The 23,173-nt window shown below is 51.6% G+C and overlaps 1 protein-coding gene across 11 annotated transcripts in view; it reads left to right on the top strand.

Annotated features, from left to right (window-relative positions):
• Nucleotides 1-23,173, top strand: part of ABLIM3 (actin binding LIM protein family member 3) — a 105,090-nt gene that overhangs the window by 76,180 nt on the left and 5,737 nt on the right. For 4 of the 11 annotated variants that reach the window (XM_006278048.4, XM_059733508.1, XM_059733507.1 and 1 more), the window contains 13 exons: nt 4,011-4,098; nt 6,514-6,572; nt 7,481-7,552; nt 8,006-8,161; nt 10,616-10,645; nt 12,220-12,349; nt 13,336-13,434; nt 15,258-15,308; nt 17,767-17,901; nt 18,147-18,211; nt 18,932-19,079; nt 20,566-20,595; nt 22,649-22,707. In XM_006278048.4, coding sequence (XP_006278110.2) covers nt 4,011-4,098; nt 6,514-6,572; nt 7,481-7,552; nt 8,006-8,161; nt 10,616-10,645; nt 12,220-12,349; nt 13,336-13,434; nt 15,258-15,308; nt 17,767-17,901; nt 18,147-18,211; nt 18,932-19,079; nt 20,566-20,595; nt 22,649-22,707 — 1,122 coding nt within the window. The remainder of the gene's footprint in view (nt 1-4,010; nt 4,099-6,513; nt 6,573-7,480; nt 7,553-8,005; nt 8,162-10,615; nt 10,646-12,219; nt 12,350-13,335; nt 13,435-15,257; nt 15,309-17,766; nt 17,902-18,146; nt 18,212-18,931; nt 19,080-20,565; nt 20,596-22,648; nt 22,708-23,173) is intronic. The other 7 variants (XM_059733509.1, XM_059733513.1, XM_059733511.1 and 4 more) reach the window with 7 other exon arrangements.

Genomic DNA, 23,173 nt, shown 5'->3' with positions numbered 1-23,173 from the left:
AATGGGCTGGACATAAATCACTTGGGCTCTGAGCACGTCTGGGTAGACTTTGCATGTGACCTTCTTCCAGGTATTGAAATGGAGCTTGATGTACTGTGCAGTGAAGGCAGCAAAGGGAGGGAGGTGCCGTGTACCCTATAGCATTATTGGCCTATCCCAGGGAACTAGCTCAGTCATGCTGTGGAATCTGACCCCAGCCCCTCAGCAATCCCGTGTCTCTTCGGAAGAGACTCATTCTGGCTATCTGGCTAGGCAGCGGCAATCACACTCAGTTAAGGTGGACACTCAAGAACCCATGCTGAATTCCTCCCTGTGAAGCATTCAGCTTTTGCTATCTTCTCTGACAGCATTTGAAACAGAAGTCTCCTTTAAATAATTTTAGGTCTTAATGAGCCTTTTTATGCTATCCCATGAGCCTTTGGGTTTCCAAATGACTAGGAGTTGTGCAGTCAGCCTTGAATGATTAATGAGTCTTTAAGGGACCTTGGGTAATAATGAACAGGTCTCTTCACTCACAGCATCTCTCAGGCTTTTATGGGGGCTGTAATTTTAATCAATAACAAGCAAACAATGTTTGCATCTGGTTCTGAAGTGTAATTTCCTCTCCTTGAAGAGGAAAGGAGGGTTCTTTTTTCTGAGGTCAGTATTTCAGTGGAGATGGTCTGTATTGTGGGGTGTAGTGTAGGTACTCCCAGACAAATGACCTGCAGGTTTCTAGCCTTTGTCAGTCCTGTGGTCCCTCACAGCACAGCTGTCTCAATCCCACACTGCATTCTCCTTTTCCATTCCCATCTTGGGGTCTAACCCAGTTTGACCAGGGCATGTCCTCTTCTAGCCCACCCTGCTTCAGCTCTTCTAGCATGCATCTGTCCTTTAATGTGTCACTCTGTCATAGCAGTCTTACATTCCTCCTGTATAGTGGTAGCCAGTGAGCCAGAATGTGGAAGGGTTTGAGCTATAGAAATCAGCTATTACCTGAGAAGATCAGAACTCCAAACTCATCTCCTTTGTGACCTTCCCAGGCCTTGACAGAGAAGAGGTTAGGTCATAATTTTCAAAGGGTGTCTATAATTTTAGATGACTTCAGACATCTACAAATGGAAACACCTGAAATGGCAGGCATTTGATCCCCTAATGTTTTCAAAGCCTGTAAAAATTTGGCTCCATTCAGTGGGATTAGCTGCCTCATTTCCTCTGTGATGGCAGCTCTTTTGACACCACCACAGGGTCATCATCAAAGGATGGCCTATTATCAGCTGATGTCATACCTGTCTACCTGTAGATACTTAGAGCCTGATCCTTCCACAGTAGAACTCCCTGGGCAAATTCCACGGGCTACAGGGATTAGCACTTCGAGGTCCAATCCCAGGTTGAAAACTGTCATGAAATATTGAGGGAGTTGCTGTGGTTGCTGATGTCTCAAATGATTTATTTACACCCTGGGTTGTGATCACTATCTAAAGCTCCATCATTGTGACCTGTTGTCACGGAGGGGGCATGGTAGAATAGCACTGCAGCAGCCAAAGGTGTGGTCAGCATGGTATGACCAGTGGTTAGATGGTGAGTACCTTGGCCTTCTTTGACTGTATTTCTTGCATCTGCACAGATGAACTATGCCCACCCCACAACCTCCCATTATCCCCTGCAAAGTGTCTGGAGTAAACTAAGCCATGGCTTTAGGAACAATGGGAAATACATCTCAAGCTGTAGGCAGATCCAAAGGGGTAGATTTGTGGTTTCCGAAGTGGGACAGGCTGAGAGGGTGTATAATCTGGGAACAATTGAAGAGATTGTTTCCAATTTGCAATATGCTTAAATGTGATATATTGACCTCAAAATCCTTGTGGTGGAATCTCATCAGGGGCGTAAACTATCCTTGTTTTCTTAGGGATTGATCCAATTCCCACTGAAGTCAATGGAAAGTCCCACAAACTTTGATGAAACTAGAGCAAGCTGTTAGTTCTTTTGCTTTGTGAGTACAGGATCCTCCTCCCCAATGAGTCCTACAAGTGGTTTTTCTATCTGTCTTTTCCTTTGGGAGTGAACGTGAACGTGATATGGATAAGAAATGGATGCTCCATGTGCAGTCGGACCCACTGAGCTCCATGGATTGCAGGCAGTGTGGACAGCAGCAGAGTGAGCTTCCCCATACATGGCTCTTGCCAACACCTACTGATCTTCCCTGCTGAGGGGAGTTTGGTCTGCATGGCATGCTGGTGAGCCTATCACGCAGGGACAGCCAGCAAAGGCCAGCCAAGCAGGTGCCTGATGCAGTGCTGATCACCCTCTCATTTCATGCAGAGCTGCTAGGAGCCATTGAGTGGGAACGCATTCCCAGGTAGGGCCGTGGGCACACAAATGGGTTACATCAGGACAGCTTGTTTTGCCACAGGCTAAAAAAGCTGCAAGCACATGATGCTGAAGTGATGCGTCCCCACCCCAAACAGTAACAAATTTACCCCGGATGAATCACGGTCAATTTTCTCACGCTCTCAAATGCCTGCCTGTCAGTGCACAGCCTGCAGCTGCCAGGGTGTGACGTGTTCCAGGCTTATGCCTCAAGCGTTGCTTCTCCCCTCAGGTGGCCATAGCCTAAGCTGGTACCATGAAAAGCTCTGCGTGTGATTAGCAGTTCCCCATTCATAATCTCGCTAGTCCTCTTCTTGATCCCCCCCCTTGTAGCAAATGATTTCCTTTTCCTCTGGACTCTCCCAGGTTCAGACTGATACTGTATCCAAGTTAACTGTGCCCCTAGAAAATTGCAGACTCCTCCCCATCCTTCATTCCCTTAACAGCTTTAAATAATCCTTCGCCCTCTTATATTATTATCATAAAATGTCCCTCAGGGGTTACACACTGTACAGCACAGACCGGGTTTCAGTGCTGCCTGGATCCAACTGCGGCCTGTGAGCTCCAGAGCCCAGAAAACGAGCCTGTAATTGAAATTCTAACAGACACATTGAGTGGAAACAAGCTACCAATTAAACCTATTATCCTTGTCAAAGGGCAAGGGGAACAGCCCAGCAACGTGCCACTGGGGAAATAGCAGGTTGTTACAGCTGAAGTTTGGGCATGGTTGGCACGGAAGGGGGCAGGAAAGTTTCTCTGGTGGAAGAGTCTTGAGAAATGAGGGCAGGGAAGAAATAATCAAGTGGGAATCGCCTTGGCTTTCCTGTGGTAGGAGGGGGCTGTGAAGTGAAGCCTTGGGTTCCCTCTGCACTGTGAGATGCCTGGTGCTTTCAGAAGGTAGTCAAAATCCCAGGGTTGGTTTGCAAAATAGGAGCCTGTGGCTTTCGTTTGATAGGTCATAGCTGTGACCCCTTAGTGCAGCCTCCCACCCTGGGGCTGGACAGGGCCAATGACAGGTACAAGGAAGATACACTGGGAAGTTGGACACAGAAAACATTCCTGCAGCACCAAAAGAGTGCTATGTTGAGACACACCAGAAAAGATGGCTGTAGTGCTTAGGAAGCTCCACCAATCCCCACATGTAATCTCTGACCCTCAAGGAAGCCCCTGGATCCCTTCCTACATGAGGTAGCTGAACAGTAAGTCATTGCCAGTTATTCACTACACTTGCCAAAGTCAAGATTTGAAGGCTGGAGTGGCTAGTTAGTTGGATTTGAGCTGACTGGCCCTGATTTTCTGCAGTCCTGTTTTGTGGATGGTCACTTCCTACAATGCCAAGTGAGTGCAGAAGGCTGCAGACTGGCTTGACAATGGTGTGTGCTACCTGAGTACCTTATGAATGGGTTGATTGGAGGAAGTGGGACCTGGGGCTCTGGTTCCCTTCATGCATCATGGTTAGGAGGATGTTAATTCCCAAACATTCCTGGGGCTGGGTCAACTTGTGTGGTCACTTGTCAAGGCTCTTTGCTGTACTTTGCCATTTACTTCTTCCCTGTGAGGAGTGTGAAGGATACTTGGCAGCTCAGACCCAGGAGAAAAGTGGAAAAAGCAGCTCAGCAATTTCTGCCCATTTAGATGCCTGATTTCTCCGCTTGTTGCAGGCAGGAGGGAAACATTACCACCCAACCTGTGCCAGATGTGTCCGCTGCCACCAGATGTTCACAGAAGGGGAGGAGATGTATCTCACAGGTATGGACATGCTGGCCATGAACACTCTCTTGGTGTGGCAATCTGCTGATTCCAGGGCATGTCAGGAGTGGGAGCACAACCATGTGCTGGGCTCCCCTGGCAGATGGTCACTGGACCTGTGGTTTAAATATGCAGTGCAGGAAGGCAGAGAGGTCACCTTACTACCATAAGTGGAGGAAACTGCAATGCCTGTGGTGACTAACCCAGGAAGTACCCTATGCTATGGCTGTACCACTAGACCCAGGCCCAGCTAATGGGTGGCTGAGATGTGGATCATGCAGGTTGGTTGTGTTCATAAGATGTCAGAGAATCTCCTGCCTCGATTTCCTCCCTGGAGATTAGACCTGTTCACCCCACAGACTGCTCAGGTATAAGCTGTTGCTTCCTCCTCACTGTGCCTGAAGTCCAGCAGTGCAGAGGTGCTGCTATGTCCAGGCACACAAGCAGTCCTTCCGTGACACTTGGCAGTCATCTCTTTAGACAAAATGTTGCTCCTGATGGGGAAGGAGCAGCCTTTCCAGGCCCAGGCAGAGCCTGTGCTCACTACCACTTTCTTCCGTTTCCAGTTCAGTAAGCCAGTAAAAGCTGTGAGAACAGCAAGGACCTCTCAGAGACATTTTACTAGAGTAAATGTTATTCCTCTTGGCCAACTTCTTCCTTACTCAAAGTCATTTTCAGCAATGCCCTCATGCACTGCATATGAACCTCATCAGTGCTGCCAGGGTGCAGTAGACGTATGTACCAGGAATTCTCACCTACAGCTGGAGAACCACATCATGTCTGTCTAGGAATGTCTGTGGCATCCAGCACCGCAATGCATTTCATAGAATAACCCTCACACTGTGAGGGCAGGTCAGGAACAAAAAAGCCCCATTTCATAGAAGGGTAAGCTGCAGTACATAGTGAATAAAACTAATGGTCTCAAAAGTAACCACCAGATTTGGGTTCCCAACTTGAGAAGCAAATGTGGACAATCCATGGCACCAAGGATGTGCCCAGGCTGTCTTAGTGGGTCTGTGACAGGGTTGGCATCTGAACCCTGATATCTCAGGCCCTGCTCTAGCTCCTTAACCAGAAAACTAACCTCCCTCTGTTTCCTGGTTGTACTGAGTGTAGCCCTGAAGAGGTTGAGGCTTCCATTATGGGTATCTGGGTTAAAAAGAAACAAATGAACAGGCCTTTGAAGGATCTCAGCCCTGCCTAGAGCTGCCTGTGGGGCTATTTTGAGCTCAGAGGGAAGGTTTGTTTTCTCTTTGGTAGCCTGCACTTGCCTGTTGCCCTGAGTCATTGATTACCCATGTGGATTTGCAGGAGTAATTGCAGGGCTGGGTGCCTCCCGCCCTCACACCGCAGGATTCATGGCAGGAGCCCTCTGCTGGGGACTGACAGACTCCTCTGTGCACTTAGCGCCGGGGAGTGGCTGTGCCATTAGTGTCATGCTGAACTGTCAGCTGGTGTGGTCCTGGCAGAGGCCCTGTCATTTTGGTGGGGGAGGCAGAGGCGTGATCTAAGGGCTGTGCACCTGGCTGTCACTCCCAGCACGCGGCCTGTGACAGCCCAGCATCACTGCGGGGCAATGGGCCCACCAGGTGCCACCCAAAGGTGGGTGGAGGGAGGGAAGGGAGGGAGGGACAGGGGCTGGTTTTCTGGCTTTGACAGTTCACAGTTTATTCCAGGACTGGGAGGTGAGCATCAGAGGAGCTGCAAGGGGGACGAGCCCAAGCTGCATTCCCAATTAATGTTCTGCTGCTCAGTTCCAGAGTGGGTGGGGGTGAGTTTACATTATGGGTGAGCTTTCAGCCACACAAGCCAAGGCATGAGTTCAAGAGTCTGTATTACTCTGGGAAGAGCAGACTGCAGCATGGCTGTCACTCCCACCTAGTGCAGGGAGCAGGCATGGTGACATATGGGGTACTGGGATTGGAGAGCTGCCTGTGATGTGGCAGACCAAATTCTTAGTCAAAAGGCAGTCCCTTCTGGGAGGCCCTATTGCGAGGTCTGGATGGTGCCTGGGTGTAAGCCGGATTTACATCCCAAGCGAGAGGAATTTGCTGGTCCCACGCTGGCCTCAAAGGCCCATTCTCAACATCATTCATTGTTGGGTGCTGACAGTGTACCTGGCACTGCATGAGACACAGGCCTTGCCCCCCACAGCTTACAGGCTAAACAATGCATGACATGCAATTCAATGTTCCCAAAAACTAGCACAGCAGATCAGCACTAGTAGGGGTCCAGGGCTAGAACAGCAGGGCAGTTTAGGGCAAAACTGAGATGTGTGGAGGTTCAGGGCTAGGCTGCTGGTCAGGACTGAAGGGAGTTGTGATGGGGGTAAGTCTCGCTCCAACTGCTAGAGGTAGTTTGGGCTCTCCCCTGGAGAACTAGAAACTTCTGACCCTGTGCTGTGCTGGGTTTCAGGTTCTGAAGTGTGGCACCCCATCTGCAAACAGGCAGCAAGAGCAGAGAAGAAACTGAAGGTAAGTTGGAACATTGGCAGTGTGTGAAGGGGTGTCTGTGAGAGGTGATGGGGCAGGGGGTACAGTGCAGGGTGACAGACAAATACCCCTGACACTGCCCTGGGGGGTCTAGCACATGTCTGGAGATGAGTTGTGAGGGTGGCATGCAAACCAAGAGCCACTCTTTGCACCAAACTTCCCACAAGAGCCTGGTCTGAGTGTCAGCACACTCTCAGCCTCCTGCTTCCCATGGCAAGGGGGCTCTCTACAACCCAGTCATAACCTGCAGGATGCTGTCTTCCTTCAGAGACTCCATGTTGCAGCCACCATCCTTCTGCCCACAGGAAATCATTGACAGGCCTCCATTTGGAGGCCAGTAGTTGGTCCATAACTGTTTTCAGGAGGCACTGTTGAGAAGATTGAGGTCCTCCCAGCAGAGAGCCCAGCCAGGCTCGGTGGTTTGGCAGGTTTTCATTTGAGTTTAGTATCTTGTTTATTGGTTCCCACTTTTTAAACAGTAAACACACAATGCAGAAATGCCTCAGTCCAGGGGTGCAGTCACCAGATGGTCCATCAAAGCTGTCTGCCCTCCCTCCTTTCCAGACACAGGAAATCAGCCAGAACAGTCCCGCACTTCCCCACACTGTCAGTGACAGCTTCACAGTCACATTCCAGGATATGAGTGTAAAGTGTAGTTCCAGTGTGTGTGTGTGCACACATGCATGCTCACAGAGACTTGGGAGTGCCCTCTTAGTGTCCCGTCATCAGATTTTGGGCAAAATTCACCCCTGATATAAGCAAGTGAGACTCCATTGACTTCTTACCTCAAGGATGGACTTGTCTCTTTGCCCTCTCCTGTCTTCATGGCATGAGTGAAGGTCGCAGATCACTTGACCTCTGATCTACTTTGTTCTTTCACGTTCACACAGCACAGAAGAACATCAGAAACCTCCATCTCACCCCCTGGTTCCAGTATTGGTTCCCCCAACAGAGTCATCTGCGTAAGTACAGGTCTGCTGGTGGAGAAAAAGCATGGTGACTGTGCCCCCCTCCTTGAGTCTCTGGTTTGCTGGGGGAATGGCATTATGCATGCCCTGGTGAGGGCAGATTAGATGTCTTTTCAGTGCAAGGAGCACCCATGAGGTCAGGCCAGTCTTTGGGCTATGGGGAGCTCCTAGCCTCAGCAGGCCCTTTGAAGACAGAAGAGTATTTCACAGGCTGTTCACCACCACTACCCTTCCAGCCCCTTTCCCACTGGTGCCTCTTCTCTCCTGGGAGAACTTATGGCTTCTTGTGAAGACATCTCCTGACCTTTCCCCTTTCCTGTGGTTGCACACTGGTTCTTTTTGGTCTGTTAACCTCACGCTGTGTATTCCAGCCTCCCCCTTCTTCCTCCCTTTCTCCTTATCTTTCTCTCTGTCTCTGTCTCTGTCTCCATCTCTCCCTTTCCTCAGGCTAAAGTGGATAATGAGATCCTTAATTACAAAGACCTGGCAGCTCTTCCCAAGATTAAAGCCATCTACGAGGTGCAGCGTCCCGACCTCATTTCCTACGAGCCCTATCACAGATACACATCGGATGAGACGCTGGAGAGATATAGCTATGGGGAGGTACTGAGTCTCCGCATGCCCAAAGAGGGCCTCAGAGTCTGGCAAGGACTGAGGTGGGGGGGACACAGATAATTGTGGTTCAGCAGATCTGAATCTGAAATAACTCTGCTGATGTTAATGGGGTCACTTCAGATTTATACCTGGTGAAAACAACAGGATTTCACCTTGGATATCGCTGATGAGGATCTGTCATCTGGTAACTGGCCCAGATGGAACAACTTTGGTGACAACCTATGCTACTGTGGGTCAAGTGAAGGAAAGCCAGAAATCAGCTACAGCATCAGACAATTACAATCTGGATCAGCTATGGCTCTGGCCAAGCTGGGGGAAGCCATTTAGGATGAACATAGATAGCACTTAGCAACCGACAGGGGGTCTGGAGAGAAAGGGCTCCCTGCAGAAATGACTTCCCCAGGGAATTTCTTCAGCTGCATCCCAGGGCATTTCAGGCCATGTAATGAGTGAAGGGAAGCCCTACAACCAGCCCCATCCCAGGATGGGGAATGGGCAGATCTCCAGCAGGGTCATTCTATGCCTGGCTGAGCTCCTTATGCACCAAATGGCACTGCTGAAAAGCTGGCTGTTAAGGACCTGACACCTAATTTCTCTGCAGTTATTTTCCCCAAGGTGCCCAGTTCCAAATGAGAGAGAACAAGGTGGCCAGGGACTGGGTAGGACAGGCAATATCTGCTGCTTCCTCTTCTGATGGGGAGAATGCAGATGGAGGGGATTGGTGCCTGCCGTGTCTGTGGGATCACTAGGAAGCACTTTGTGGAGTGGTGCTGAGGCAGCACCTAGCATGAAGCAGCCCCTGCCTCACCTCCTGGTACAGGCTGGGGCTACTAGGCAATTTCACCCTTAGCTAAATGGGAAGGAGGGGAGAAAAGAGGACTTGACCAGGGTCCTGATCCTGTGCCCACAGTTCCCACTAGGATCAGCAGGCACTGAGGGCAGGACTGGGCCCTTTGAGTTGGTTCTGAAAGTGGCCTTTGTAACTGCTGCCCATAAGTACCCTGAAGTCTCCCAGGTAGAGTGGAGTCACAGTTCCTCACATGCCAGTTGTCCAGCCTTGCTTTGTCCAGGCCCCTTAGTGGTTCATGACCTCAACACCAACAAGGGAATAGTGACTGTGCCTCTCAGTAGAGCTTCAGAGGCTCTTGCCAGGTCATGAGGGTTCAGTCTGCCTCCTCCTGGGCTCAGATCAGGGCACCAAGACGTAGCGGGCCTGATTCTTACAGGTAAATCAAAGTGTAGCCCAATGAAGGTGTCAACATTTGTCTGGCATTGATATAGGCAAAGAGCAAATCAGGACATTGACTGGGATAAGCACAAGACCTGAGAGACTAAGGGTAGACCCCAGCTGCCTTGCATCTCTGCCCTCTCACTGAGGGGTGTCTGTCTGCTGTCCAATAATGGCCAGTTTGTGAGCATAATAGACAGTGACCACTGCCTTGACACTCTCATTCTGTTGCTTGGTGCCCCATGAGGATCTGTGGACTGGATCCACATGCGAGTGGAAACGATCCTTCCCTAAACAGAGAATGCCAAGTGCTGCGTGGAGATTGTGCTGCAGGCAGAGCTGGCCTGCAGTGGCCCAGACCGCCAACGCCTGGGGGCTTAGCATGGAGACTGCAGCTGGAAGGTAGCACAGGAAGCTCCTCTAGGCCAGGTGCCTCTCCAGCCTGCTATGAAGAGCCCTTGAGGTTTTGGCATCTCCTGCCCTAGGTGCGTCTTGCTGCGCATGCTTCCTCAGCTCCCAGGGAAGCACCTGTGAGGAGCCTTGTTAGTACCTCTGAGACCTCATGGAGTTTCTCAGGGTCACTCCACCGTTCCCCTTTCTCACCCTCTGTGGGTGTTGCCTCTTACTGCACACCCTGTGGCTGTTACAACATCAGCCTTAACCTCAGGTTGAAACTTTGAATCTGGAAAAGTCCCTTTGACCTTAGGCGCCAGTGTGGACAGAAACAGGACCCTCCTGGATGGAACATCATACTTGGAGCGTTGATGTAAGTGTGCAGCCCAGGGTACCATGAACACACAGGACTCCAGGAAGGGTCTAATCTGGGGGCTCTCTCTCCCCTTTCCCAGGTGACTGGGGAGAAAGCATTCGCTTCATCAGTCTCCTCCACTGGGCATCTCCCCTGGAGCAGTAACCAGGCAGGACCAATGCTTCCCCTCTGTTCTTTAGACCAGGCTGAGGTAGTGGGGTAGGCTGCTAGTTCTTTCCCATCAATGGAGCCATCTCTTCTGCAAGGTCCACTCAGTGCCTGACAGCTTTAATGAGACTGTGTTTCTGCTAAGTGGACTGTAACATGGAGAAAATGAACTGCTCTGTGATCCTGGCCAGTCATGTCTCCTGTTAATCATGTCTCATCTCTCTCTCTTTCTCTGCATCTTGTCCTCTCTCCCCTGGGCTGTGTCTCCTCTCCCTCCTGGGCCTCCTGGCACCTCCAGTCCCTTGGAACACTGTCTCCATATTCTCAGGTAATTACACAGTGCTCCAGAGCCTCTCAGACTATGATGACAGGGTTTAAATAGATTTATAAATGGGGGCCTGACTGGACCAAGGTGACTCGTAGTGCCAACAGTGGGAGTTTAAACCAGTACAACTGCTGGCTGAATGCCTTCTTGCTCTTTTCCTTCTAAGTCCCCAGAAGTCAATGCATTCACTGCAAAATTGGATATGGCCTGCTTGAACTAGTTGGAACTATGTGGATGTAGTTTTGTGCAGGTAACAATTTTAATGTCAACTGCACAGGCCTGTCTGCTCTGCCCTTGCATCATGGGTGGACTAGAGGAGAGTGGAGACATTGTTTCTCCTGCCCTTGTCCTTTGGCACATCATAGAGTATTTGTGTGCATTTGTACTAAGGGCCATCAAGTTGACAGGACATGTTTTGTGGCTGTGGTGTGCGGGAAAGGCCATAGTAGCATAACTGAAGCGGGGAGACAGGGCAGAAGCCCTGGGAACAGCCATTGCCACGGTAATTGCTGATCACACCACTCCGATAGGCACAGCTGGAGCTGGTGCTGTTCTGGGTGCTGTGTGGCTGCCCTGGGCACAGAGCTGTGCTTCTCCTCCTCTGAACCAGAATGGATGTTCTTGTAAACTTTCTAGACAGCCATTAATCCCCTTGTTGCTTGGGATCACAGATGACTGGACTCAGTGACCCAAGGGGTCCCTTATAGCCCTGTGTTCTCATTTCCACCAAACAGTGATGGACCCATCAGTTGAGTCTCAGAGTAACATTAATGGGCTCTGGAAAGAGCCATGTCCATCCTGCCCTAGCAGAAATGAGGCGGCCTTTTTGAGGCGAAGGAGGACCCCTTTTTTCAAGGTACAATAAGAGGAATGAATGGGGAGCTCTTCAAACAGTCCAGCTATGGAGGCCAGGGGAATCTGGTTGTTCCCAGAGGCTCCACTACGGACAGGCACAAGAATGCAGTGGAGCCATTGCTTTTGAGCTCCCAGCCTGCTGGAAGAGCAGGACTTCCATGGGCACAAGCTGAGCATGTATCTGCAAGTGCTGGATATCTGCTGCTTTGCACTATCCACCGCCCACTCGGCCCATATGTCTGTACTTAGTACTGTTGCCAGCCACCCACACGTGCTGTGCACCAGGATCAGACCCCCCACAGCTTTCAGTTCCCAAAGACAGGCCTTGACCTAGCATGTTTAGAAGGGGCAGTGCTGCTGGGAAAGAGGGAGTCGATACACACCCAAGCAGTTCCAACACTTCCTCTGTCTGTTAGAGCTTATGCCTTTGGACACATCTACACCAGCCCTTGACATGACAGAGACTTTCTGCTCCCAGCTGAGATGAGGGGTGCCCTTGTTGCCAGGTACATGCATGACTGAAGGGATAGGAAGTATTTCCTTGGAGGAAAGGGAAGACTGTGAAGTGACCTGGTTCTCTCTCTGCCCCTATGCACATCCCCCTATACCCAATCAGCCCTTTAGGAGACACTAAACACCATCATTGTCCTGCTTCTGCTGCCTTTTAGCCCTAGGACCCTGCAGGTCTTGCCTGTTATTCACTTCTTCTTTTGCTCTTCTAGGACATCTATGAAAGTATTGACATACGGCAGAGGCGAGCTTCCAGCCCAGGCTACATTGACTCCCCTACGTACAGCCGCCAGGGCATGTCCCCCACCATCCCACGGTCCCCATTTCACTACTACCGCTCAGGTAAGGACACCAAAGGCACCACTACATTCAGGTCATCCCTTCTGCCCCTGGCAGAGACCAGCACAACAACAGTCACAAGGACACATGGGCCTCTCTCTGCGGCCTCCACAAACTCAGCACATCCCTTTGCCAGCAGCATGGGTTCCATTGGCAAGCTTGACTGTACACAGGGAAGAGTTAAAGTCAGGATGTTGGGGCCATGGGGTGACTCATTTCCCTTGAGATGCTTATGCACAGCACAGGTCAGCTAATTCTTCTCTGGTGAGAGGCAAAGGGGCAGACTAAGGGAGCTTCATTTTCTCTCAAGAAGGAGCTTGTACAAAGCTTCTCCCTATCTCTATGGAAAACCCAAGAGGAAAGCTCCATGACAGAGCTGAGGGATGGAAGGAAAATCGTTTCCTCTGTTCATATCTTGAGCAGTGCTGGGTGTTTCAGAATGCATGGACTGCAAGTGAACTCCCCACACATGCATGCATGCACATACATGCATGCGCAAAGACACACACACACACACAGCCTGGGCCTAGCTTGTTGGGGGTGAGGAATTGGAGTGCATTTGGGCAGTATCCCCTGAATGCTAAGGATGAGCAGGTAAACCCAAGGCCAGGGAGTCTAGCAAAACCTCAGCCCCACGGCTTCCCAATGTATCACTCAGCAGGGCCCTGCCCCATCAACAACCCCTTTGCACAGCCTTTGCTGGAGGGCAGAAGACTCTGCCTTTGCCCAAGAAAGACAAAGACCCTAGGCAGGGTTTGGTTCCCCTGGAATGGGGTCAGGCCAGGCCCGTGAACAGTGGTCACCTATGGAGTCGCCTCTGCCTCCCTGAGTTCTCCCTTCATGATGGTGCATAGAAAACCTTCACTTCCACCACAGCCATTAGCTCACTGGCAGTTTGCTGCTTTCTAACACAGCTGCATTTAACACCACTTTTCTTCTGCCTCCTGTTCTCTCGGTCACTGCCGCTTCCTCTGCTCCGTACTTTCCAGGCACAGAGAGTGGGCGCAGCTCCCCCTACTATAGCCAGTTAGATGTGAGGTCTTCTACTCCAACCTCTTACCAAGCTCCCAAGCATTTCCACATTCCAGGTAGGCTCTGGAGCCCCCCCGGCCTGTGGGAAGCCCCGTGTCTGTGGCATGCCTGCATGTGCTGTATGTGTGTCTCGCATGAATAGCGCCACTACCTACCTCAAGCCGGTAAGCAGTAGGACACATCCCCTGGGCGAGGCCATCCATAAACCAGACCTGCAGCATCCCCTTCACTTCCCTGCAAGTCCCCACTCACTCCCCCTGCTCCCCACAAAGCCAAGTTCCCTACAAGGATCCTGCCCTCTCCACTGCCATCCCTCCTGCCCTTCCTCCCTTGAGGATCACAAGGCAAAGCTTGTCTGAGGGGCTTTCCTACATTCATTCTTTACACACAATGTATTTTATACTCCCCCTAGGGCCCGCTGCTCCCTTCCCCCAGAGTCTTCTGGGCTTGCCCGATGGCTACTTCCCTCCACAAGGGACTCCAGGGGGCCACCAGGTAAGGCCCACTGCCCTCCCCCCATCTATGCACAGCCTTTGGGGGGCTGGAATGAAATGGGCACCTGTGTCCCCTCCAGACAAAGGGGGCAGCAGGAAGGGATGCCTACCCTCTCCCCATTGCAGCCACCATGACAGGCTGAACCATTTCTCAAGTCCCTGTAAAGCCAACCCACTTCAATGAGCTTTAGAGGCCTCTGACCTACTCTTCCCTTCCTCCTCTCTCCTCCCCAGCCCTTGAGGGTACTTTTGGGATTGGCTGGATCCACGCTCCAAACCTTTGTAGGGTCTAAGCTTGGAACACAAGCTCCTGACTTTGCACCTGCCTTTTATCTCCAGGGGAGCCCCTTGTGGTAACACTCTGGGACCAAGGGCCCCCAGACTTTGATGGATATCTTTAAAGCAGCCAGCCACACACACAGGCCTGGTAGAAGTATGGTGGGTCTGGATTAGGACTGCTGCCCCGCAGCTAGTTTCTCTGGCTATACCCACAGAGCCAGCCCATAGCCGCAGATGATGCCAGTTGTCAATTGTACAGACACATGCAGGACCCCAGGCTCCCTGCAGCAGCCCTGCCTGGCCCCGTCCCTACCCTGCTACCCCTCAAGCACAGCTGTGTGCTGGAGCTCCGAACCGCTTGCTGATGTCTTTTATGGATGGCACCCTCCCTGCTCTGCCAGCTGGTGGCTAGGCCCAGCTCTGGGGCGGTAGCTGTAGGCACAGTCTCCAGGCAGCTTCCTTCTCCTGGCTTGCTTTTTTCTTTCTGGCTGAAAGAGGCTTTGGCTGGTTTTGTTCCGCTCTCTGGTGGCTTGTGGATGATTCTTCTAAGCTCCATCTCCCCTGAGAAAGTGTTCCACTCCTGAAAACCCATCAGTAACAGCCCAGTCTGTGAGGCTGACAGACAGGGAGGAACCACCAGACATGGTCTCCATGTGCCCCTTCCCTTCTCCCAGACAAGTTTGTCTAGGAAGCCCCAATGCCAAGAGACACAAGAAGAAGCATCTGCCATCGCAACAGTGCATGTTACCACCGAGCATGCCCACTGCATGTCCTCACATGCACACTCTACTTCTCTTCCATAGGGTTTTCTATAGTGCCCATCACCATAACATCTAGGCACTTAGCTTCCAAAGCAGGCTTGAGGCCTTTTCTCTCCATCTCAAAACCCCAGCTGGCACTTGGTCCAGCTCCCTGGAACTAGAGTGCATTGTTTTGCTTAAAGATCCATGGTCATGAACAATACCAAATACAACAAATGAGCAAGATGGGATTCATTTCTCCTGCCTCACGACCTCAGCCTCCTGCAAACTTGCACTGACCTCACCCTCCTTTCTCTGTTTTCTCTTCCTCTCCCTTTTTTGTTCTGTTTCTTCTTCTTCCACCAGCTGCTGGAGAGAGTAACATCTACCGGAAACCTCCCATCTATAAGCGACACGGTATTGTGTGGGCACTGTGGTGGGGTGGTTGCCAGTGGCTCAGTAGTCCTGGTGTCTGGAGAGCAGGGTTGAGAGGAGGGGCCAGATGTTGCCTTCTGACACCTAGCTGGGAACAAGCAGTAGCTGCAGGGGCTTTGATGGGGTTACTACAGATTATGTCTGCCTGGGAGTGAAATTTGATTAGTTCAGGAAAACAGGGAATTGGACCATTTGGGTACCTTATGGGCAGGGACCTGAAGAGCAAGTAGGAGAAAGAAAGGCTGGAGGCTCTAGGAGGGGTGATGGCTGCATTTTCTAGGGGGGGCTTTTGCCTGCAGAGCTGGGGCTTCCCATCCTCAGGAGTGGGACTTTAGAGCTGAGGTCAAGCCTGAGGTCAAGATCAGCAAAGAGGCAGGTCCCAAGGTGGGTGGAGGGTCCCAAGGATTGCTGCACCTGCTGTTCACTTTAGGGCAGCAGGATTCAGCCCCCACCACACAATCATCCCAAGGATGGAGACTTGTCACTAGGGCTCAGAGATCGCCCAAGCTGGGAAGGTCAGGAGCAAGGGATGGCCTTACAGCAGTGGGATGAGAGGGGAACTGGAGATGTGAGGAGGCTGCAGGCCAAGAAGCTGGAGGTCAGTGATAGCAGAGGGCAGGGAGGCCTGGGACAGCAGGAGGCTGCAGGACTAGGAGAGTAAAAGACACTGGGCAGTAGGGACACTACCATAACTTAGCTGGATGGAACTGAAAAGGGAATCCAGCTTTCACATGAACATTTAGGAACCAAACTCAGACTGTCCCCTGCAGACATCACAGACTGGACGAGAGCCAATACTCAAGACCCGTGTGTCAGGGCTGGCCTGTGGGTAGGTGTGTGGGGTGGGGGGTGGTTACTGGGGAAGTGCCTGGTTGTGGCGGGGTATGTCACAAGCCAGATGCTGGTGAAGGAGGGCTCCTTCTACATCCCCAGTTTGCTTCCATTTGCTGAGGTGCAGCTGCTTTCCTTGTGCATCAGTAACCCCGTGTCTCCTTCTCTCTCCCTTGAATCTCCTCTCTCCTATCCACCTTGCTCCCCTACTGCCCCTGCTGACTGTCTGCGCCCCCTGCACTGTAAGTAGCTGACTTTGCTGCCTTCTCTGTGGCTGCCCCAGTTAGTTACTGAAGGGGTCTGCTTGCTCTTAGCTGTCTCAGATGCAGGGGGTTGACTTGGGCACCATCTCCCTGGGTTCATCATAGACCAAGCCTGGTGGGGGGCACATGCTGCCCTCATGCACTCACTGGGGATGAGAGAACAGGCCACCATTTTGTTTTCTTAACAACACAGCAGAAGCCTCAAAGATTTGGCCAAGTGGCCTGAAGCCAACGGAGGAGGCCTGTACCCTGACATGCAAGCCGGCCCCAGAGCCACTGCAAGCTATAGCTTTGCAGCGCGGGTGCAGGGTGCTAGCAAGAGACAGTGATACCAAGCATGGGGCTCATGTTCCGGCTCCTCTCCCTGGCACACCCACCCTCGCAGCTCCAATGGCCAATGCAGGCAACTCACCACATCCACTTTCCCCATCCCTATAGATTATGCCTTCTGGGATCATGCTCCTTCCTCAGTCCTTTCCCTCATGGGCATCTGCTCATGCTGCCATGTCCCTAGGGTGCTTTTAGTCCTCTCATCTGGTGATGGCCAGGGCACTGGACTTGATGGCCCAAGAGGCCCCATTTAGTCCTTTGTAGCTCTGTATTCCTGAAGCATCTCCCTTGAGCCTCAGTGGGTGGAGTACACACATTACAGATTAAACAAAAATCAGGAAAGGGCGCAAGCCAACACCATTGTGGACTCTGGACTGGGATTTCTGTTTCCCCTTGCTGCTATAAGGATGGTGGCAGGCAGAGGCAGAGCCTTCAGACCTAGAGAGCTCCTGCTCCAGTCCACCATGAGCATGGCTCAGGGTTCAAGGAGCCAGCAGGTTTTGTTCTTTCACCTCTCAGTGCCCAGTGCTGAGTTGTGTCTCTTTGTGCCTCTGGTGTAAAATAAGGTGATGGGGGATGTGAGGTCCCACCAGCTAGTGTCTAATCTGGGCAGGCTTTTGTTTGTGCACTAATGAGGAAAGGCTGGGAAGCCACTGGGCAGAGAGGGGAGGATGTGCCAGAACCCTGTCTGGTAATTAACTCAGCTGGGTAATTAACTCATCTGGGTCTGAGGATGGCCAGGTGGAGTGGGATCCACCAGACTTGCCTTACCACAACTCTGCCCTGGTGGGGCACAACTCTGCCCTGCTCTGGTTTGGGGAATGATATCAGCCCCCACTTCTTCAGGAGCTGTTTGTGCTTCATATCATGCTGTCACCACTTTTTGTCTCCCAGTGGAAGCTCACCTAGGAGTGGTCTTGAGGGTAGGAGGGGACTGCCTATCTTCCTGGGAGGGCTGTGGTGTCTCCAGAACTCAGGCTTCCCTCTAAGCTGCACTGTACCTGTTGCTCTTGCAGACCATCCACCTGCAGCCACGAAAAGCAAAACCAGCGAAGACATTGCACAGTCCTCCAAGTACAGCCCTGCCTACTCTCCGGACCCCTACTACCATTCAGAGTCAGAGTACTGGTCTTTCCAGAGCTCTCCCAAAGGTAATGCCACCTCCTGGGGCCCAAGTCAAAGGTGCAGCCAAAACCATTGACAGTCCAATAATAACCTCAGCAGAGGTCATTTCCTGGGAGGAGATGGGCAATGACTGCAGAGGGATGACACTGAGCATGGCCCTGCCCTCAATGACATCATCTTGGGGTGGTTACCATTTATTTCCAGACTTGGGACCTGTTTGTATGTAACCATTCTCATGCCACATCTGATTCTTCCTTGTGCCTTCTTGCAGTGCCCCGAGCCCGGAGGTTCTCATCAGGAGGAGAAGAGGATGGGTATGACCGGGGGATGCACAAGGTGAGCCAGGGTCTCCATCACTTCCACCCCATCCTTTGGCATCTCCTCTCAGTGCCCCCAACCAAAGGAGGGGAGAGGGTTGCTGGCTGTTAGAAACCATTTTAAGTCACATACCTTGCTCAGGATCATGGCAGAGGCAGGCTGTCTCCATCCAGCATCTCATTCGGTCATTGTTGCAATGTGGTGCCTTCCTTTGCTAAATGGGTGGGAACTGTTCCCATCCACACCCTGAAAGAAGGAATTTCTGCTGGACTCCAGCCATTCCAGGCTTAGGATCACTTTCTGGATGCTTTCCAGTCCTCCATGTTCTTACCCTCTCCTGGTGCAGGGACTTGCAGATGTAATGAACTTGGATAAGGTACCCCTCCTCTGAAATGTGCCTGGAGAGGGAAACTGACCCTGCCGTAGAGAACAGGCATTGCTTGGGGAATGGAGGAACCAATTTCACTAAAGAGCTCCTCAATTTTGCAGTGTGTGTGTCACGTTGGAAGGGACAAGCATACGGACTTGCAGGTGTTACCTGGTCTCAGGGCAGAATCAGTCAATTCCAGTGCTGGTGGCATTGTGCATTTTCACTGGGAGATGACGTGTGACCATCATCTGTGATGCTGCCAGTGCTAACTGAGGGAAGCTGATTTGGGGTGAGGAAAGCAGCTGTTGCTGCCACCTTTCTGCCCCATATAAAGCTTCTTCCTTTCCTTCTGTCTTTCCGGTCCCTAGATCCAGAGTGGCATTGGCAGGCTGATCCTGAAGGAGGAGATGAAGGCACGATCCAACTCTTACGCTGATCCTTGGACGCCGCCCCGCAGCTCAGCCAGCAGCAGAGAAGCCCTCCATACAGCTGGCTATGAGAGCTCTCTGAACGGCTGTAAGGAATGCCATGACCATGGTGCTAGTGTGGGAGGGAGAGGGGCTTTCCAGCTCTCACCAGACAAAGTGTCTGTGGCTCATAATTTGTTGGGAATTCACTGACCTTTGGAGTAGGGGAGGAGATACAGATTGCTTCAGGGGCCAGGTCTGCCTGGGCTGTATCAGATCCAGCAATATAAGAGAGGAAGGATTACTGGCAGTCCAAGAATCCCTCCCACAGAGGTCTTTTCTGTGGCCTCCATGCGAAATGAGCTGGAGAGTCTCATACCAAATCACTGGGTTTCCCACCTTCTCCTCTATTCTGATTGACGTTTCATTGCATCTGTGTTCCCAGAAGGTGGAGAACCCATGAGGTGACCGGATCTCATGTCATATTGAATCCATAATGATGTCTGTGAGGTAGAAAAACACCCATGAGAAACATAAAGACAAATGTATGCTCAAGATGCTAGATGTTTTTGAGTTTCCATGGGAACCCCTCCACTTTGTGTCTGTGAATGTTACACACATGTCTGCTCAGGCCATAGCATCTCCCATAACTCCCTAATAGCTCAAAAGGTTCTTGCATTAACCTCTGATGGCCCAGAGATGATTCCACCTTCATTTTTTCATTTTCTTCGCATGGAGGGATTCAGGCCTGCCAAGTACGTGCCTGCAATCACACAGATTGGCCACCAGATGGCACCACTAGTGGCTTTCCAAGCCAGTGGTCTAATTGGATTAGGCCAGGCTGAGTGAGTAGCTGATGGGGTATGGAGGTGACCCCAGGCTGCTGTGGTGCCAGCCCATGCAGATGCTGTGCCACTGCTGTAAGCTCCCTGAATAGTAACCAGGGAGTTGTAGGGGCAAACCCTCAGCTGCTGCTATTCACAGTGGGTTCGATGGCCTCTGTGTGGCCAGAGAAGCTGTGGGCCAAAGGGGCAGCTGGGCAGTGCCCCAGACTGCTCCATCCTCCAGGCCTCTGCCTGCACTCTCCTTCCACCCTCTGGGCAGCCCCTGCTGCCTCACCTCAGAGGCAGTGTTGCTCCTGCATGACAGGCCTGCACAGGGCAGAGCCTGGTCCAGTGGTCAGAGCAGGGACACTAGAAGGTCCCCCTTCTAGACTGCCTGAGCAGCCACTGCCACTGACTGCCTGACCAGCCTGGTCAAGTCCTTGCTGCATAATGAGACCTGCAGCAGTGGCTGTGCAAGACTTGGGGCTGGGAGACTTAGTTCACCAGGCTTTGGGAGTTGTTGTTTTTAACCCTAGCAGAAGATGCCATAAAGGGTGCAGGATCCATGCAGTGGGAACAGAAGCCCTGGGGTGGGGTGGGGTGGGGTGTGAGCTTGCACAGGGGTGAGTGGTGGATGCTGCACACAGCCTCAGGGGCCAGGCTACCTCAAGGAAGGCAGGGACGTGGTGAAATTGTGGTGGGCAAACCTGGCTCTCTGGTTTGGCGGTGCTTTCTAGCTGTGCTAACCACCAGTTTTCCCTCTGCTTGCAGCTCCCCGTACGCATTATCTGGCGGACAGCGGTAAGTGCATCTCCCCTCTCTCCTGCATTCAGTGCTTCTCCATGTTACAAACCCATCAAGGGAGTGTTCTGGGGGTGAGAACAAGAATGGAAGCTGGACTAGGAGCCTTGCACCTGCTAGAGAACTGAATCCAGAGGCTCCAGAAAAGATCTAGTCCCCCTCACCTTGGGGAGGGAAATTCCCTGGGCCTTGCAGGAGCAGATTGGGTGACACAAAGGGCTGAGGGCATGTTGGCTACAGTCTAACAAGGAAAGTGTCTGTGAGACCCTTGCATGGATCCTGTTTGTCCAAGACAGACCCTTACAGAGCTGTGACTCTCTCTTTTCTAACATGCCTGTGGATGCCTCAGAAAAACTGCCCACCACAGACCAGAACCTGTATAGCCCCTTCCTGTCTGCATTATCATGCATGTATCTGCATTACTGAAGTGTCAAGGAGCCCTGTATGTGGGTCAAGAAGTCCCTGTGTACAAACACAGAACAGAAAAATGGTCTCAGCTCAAACAACTCACAGTCAGAGTAGAAGACAAGAGAGGATAAATGGAGCCAGACAAATTGTGGAGTGCAAGTTGACCATGAGACAGCAGTGTCCAGAATGATCTGCAGTGCTCCAGCATCCCAGCCACTGCCAGGTTTTCTATAGGCAACAGGGGAAAGACTTCAACAGACTTAGAGGAAGCTCATCAGCTGGTTTGGCTGAGACAGAGTGGAGCTCATCTTATATATGTAGGACAGAGAGAAAGCAGGGGAGAAAGTTCTGAGCTAGTTTGACAATTTCATAAGCAGAGGTAGAGGCCAGCTTCATAGCCCTTTCAGAGCCTCTTGGTTACAGATGAGACACACAGATAGGGTAGGAAAGGCCATGAAAGGCCTGGAAAATGAAGACAAGCCAGTTGTGTTTCATTCAGCAAGGAAGGGAGAGCTAATGGAGGGATGCAAAGATCCAGTACTGTGGTCAAAGTGCTGGGTGAGAATGGCCCCAGAATCAGCATCCTGCATGGTGGACCTGAGCAGGGCAAGGCTGCATTTGTCAAAGCCAGAGAAGAGGGTGGCAGTGATCAAGACTGGAGATGAGGGGATCCTGGGCAACAGTTTTAGCTGGATGGATGGACCAGAAAAGACATTTCTTAGCAATGTTAATACAGAAAGATTCAGCAAGGCTTGGACAACCTGGATGCTACCACCCAGGGAGAGGTTTGAGTAGAAGATAAGCTATGGGTCTGAGGAACAGGCCAGAGGATGCTATAGACAGTAATGATTCAGAAAGAAGGTAGGAGGCTAGAAAAGATTAAGCCATTCTTTAGCCCTGTTGAATCTGAGCTGATGGCTAGAAAACCATGAAGAGATGTTTAAGAGACAAACCAAGATTTTAGTGCAGATGGAAAGCAGGTCTGGAGCAGAGAGGAAGGTGTGTGAGTCTTCTTCATGGATATGGCAATTAAATGCATGTTTGCAGATGCGATAACTCAGAGAAGATGACAGAGCCCAAAGACAGAGCCCTTGGGAATACCCACAGAAAGGTACAAGGAGACAAGGAGGATGGAGGAGAGTGGTGAGGGTAGAGACACCAAAGCCAAGGAAGGACTGAAACCAGGAGGAAGGGCAGGATGAAGGGTGTCAACAGCAGTAGACAGGACAAGGAGCATGATAATGGAGGCTTGGTCCTGAGCAGAGAAGAGGGTCACTGGAGACATCAGCAGTCATCGTTTCAGTGGCACGCAAGAGTGGTAGCTGTGCCAGAGAGTGTCGAGGGTGGAATCAGAGGAGGGGAACTCCAGACAGACATTGTCACTTGGGGTGCACCGAACCGAGCAGGGAGACACAGTGGTAGGGGGGTGAAGCAAATGAGATGCGGGGCTCAGATATGAGAGGAAAAAGCTTGTTTCTCTCATGTGGGGAGGACAGATGGAGACTGAGAGGGCATGGAGGGAAGGAGAGAGGATAGGGTAGGATCCTTGGGGCATGTGAAGCAGGGAGCAGTTTGTGGTTCAACCTGTGCTCTGTCTGGGGCAGTCCCTGTTGTTGGGGTGTGCAGCTTGTTTTCTTCTTTCCAGATCCCCTCATTTCTAAATCTGCGTCTCTTCCTGCCTACAGACGGAATGGGCTGCATCGGGTAAGTGTGCCCACCTGGCCAACTGGCAAGGGCCAGTGCTCTAGCACATTAGTGCTGGGGGAGTATTTGGGACATGAACTCCTTTGGAATGGGGCCCGGAGCAGTTCTCAGGAGGCTGCTGGCCTCATGGGGATAACCTCCCCTTTGTGCCTGGCTTCCAAACCCTCCTGCTGAAGTTGAGGATCCTCAGAACTGGAGGGGAAAGGGAGTGGTTCTCTGCAGGTACCTTCATTCCCTTGTCCTTGCCCTGCCTCCATGCTCTGCATCCTCCACTGAGACACAGGGAGAGATCCCCGGGGGTATTTCTGTGTGGATTCCAACTTGGGGATTGAGGCCAAAAAAGTGCCATCCAATCTACGGGATTTAGTTGTGGCAAAAATCTCTTGGTAATCGTGGAGTTCAGATCTTGGAGGATCTGGCCTCCGCTTGGGGTGTTGGGGATGTGTGCACTTGCCAGTATGGCATT

This window comes from Alligator mississippiensis, chromosome 9, assembly GCF_030867095.1.
Source record: "Alligator mississippiensis isolate rAllMis1 chromosome 9, rAllMis1, whole genome shotgun sequence".
NCBI lineage: Eukaryota > Metazoa > Chordata > Crocodylia > Alligatoridae > Alligator > Alligator mississippiensis.
The sequence above is the reverse complement of the archived record's forward strand: the minus strand, read 5'-3'. Positions and strand labels throughout refer to the sequence as shown.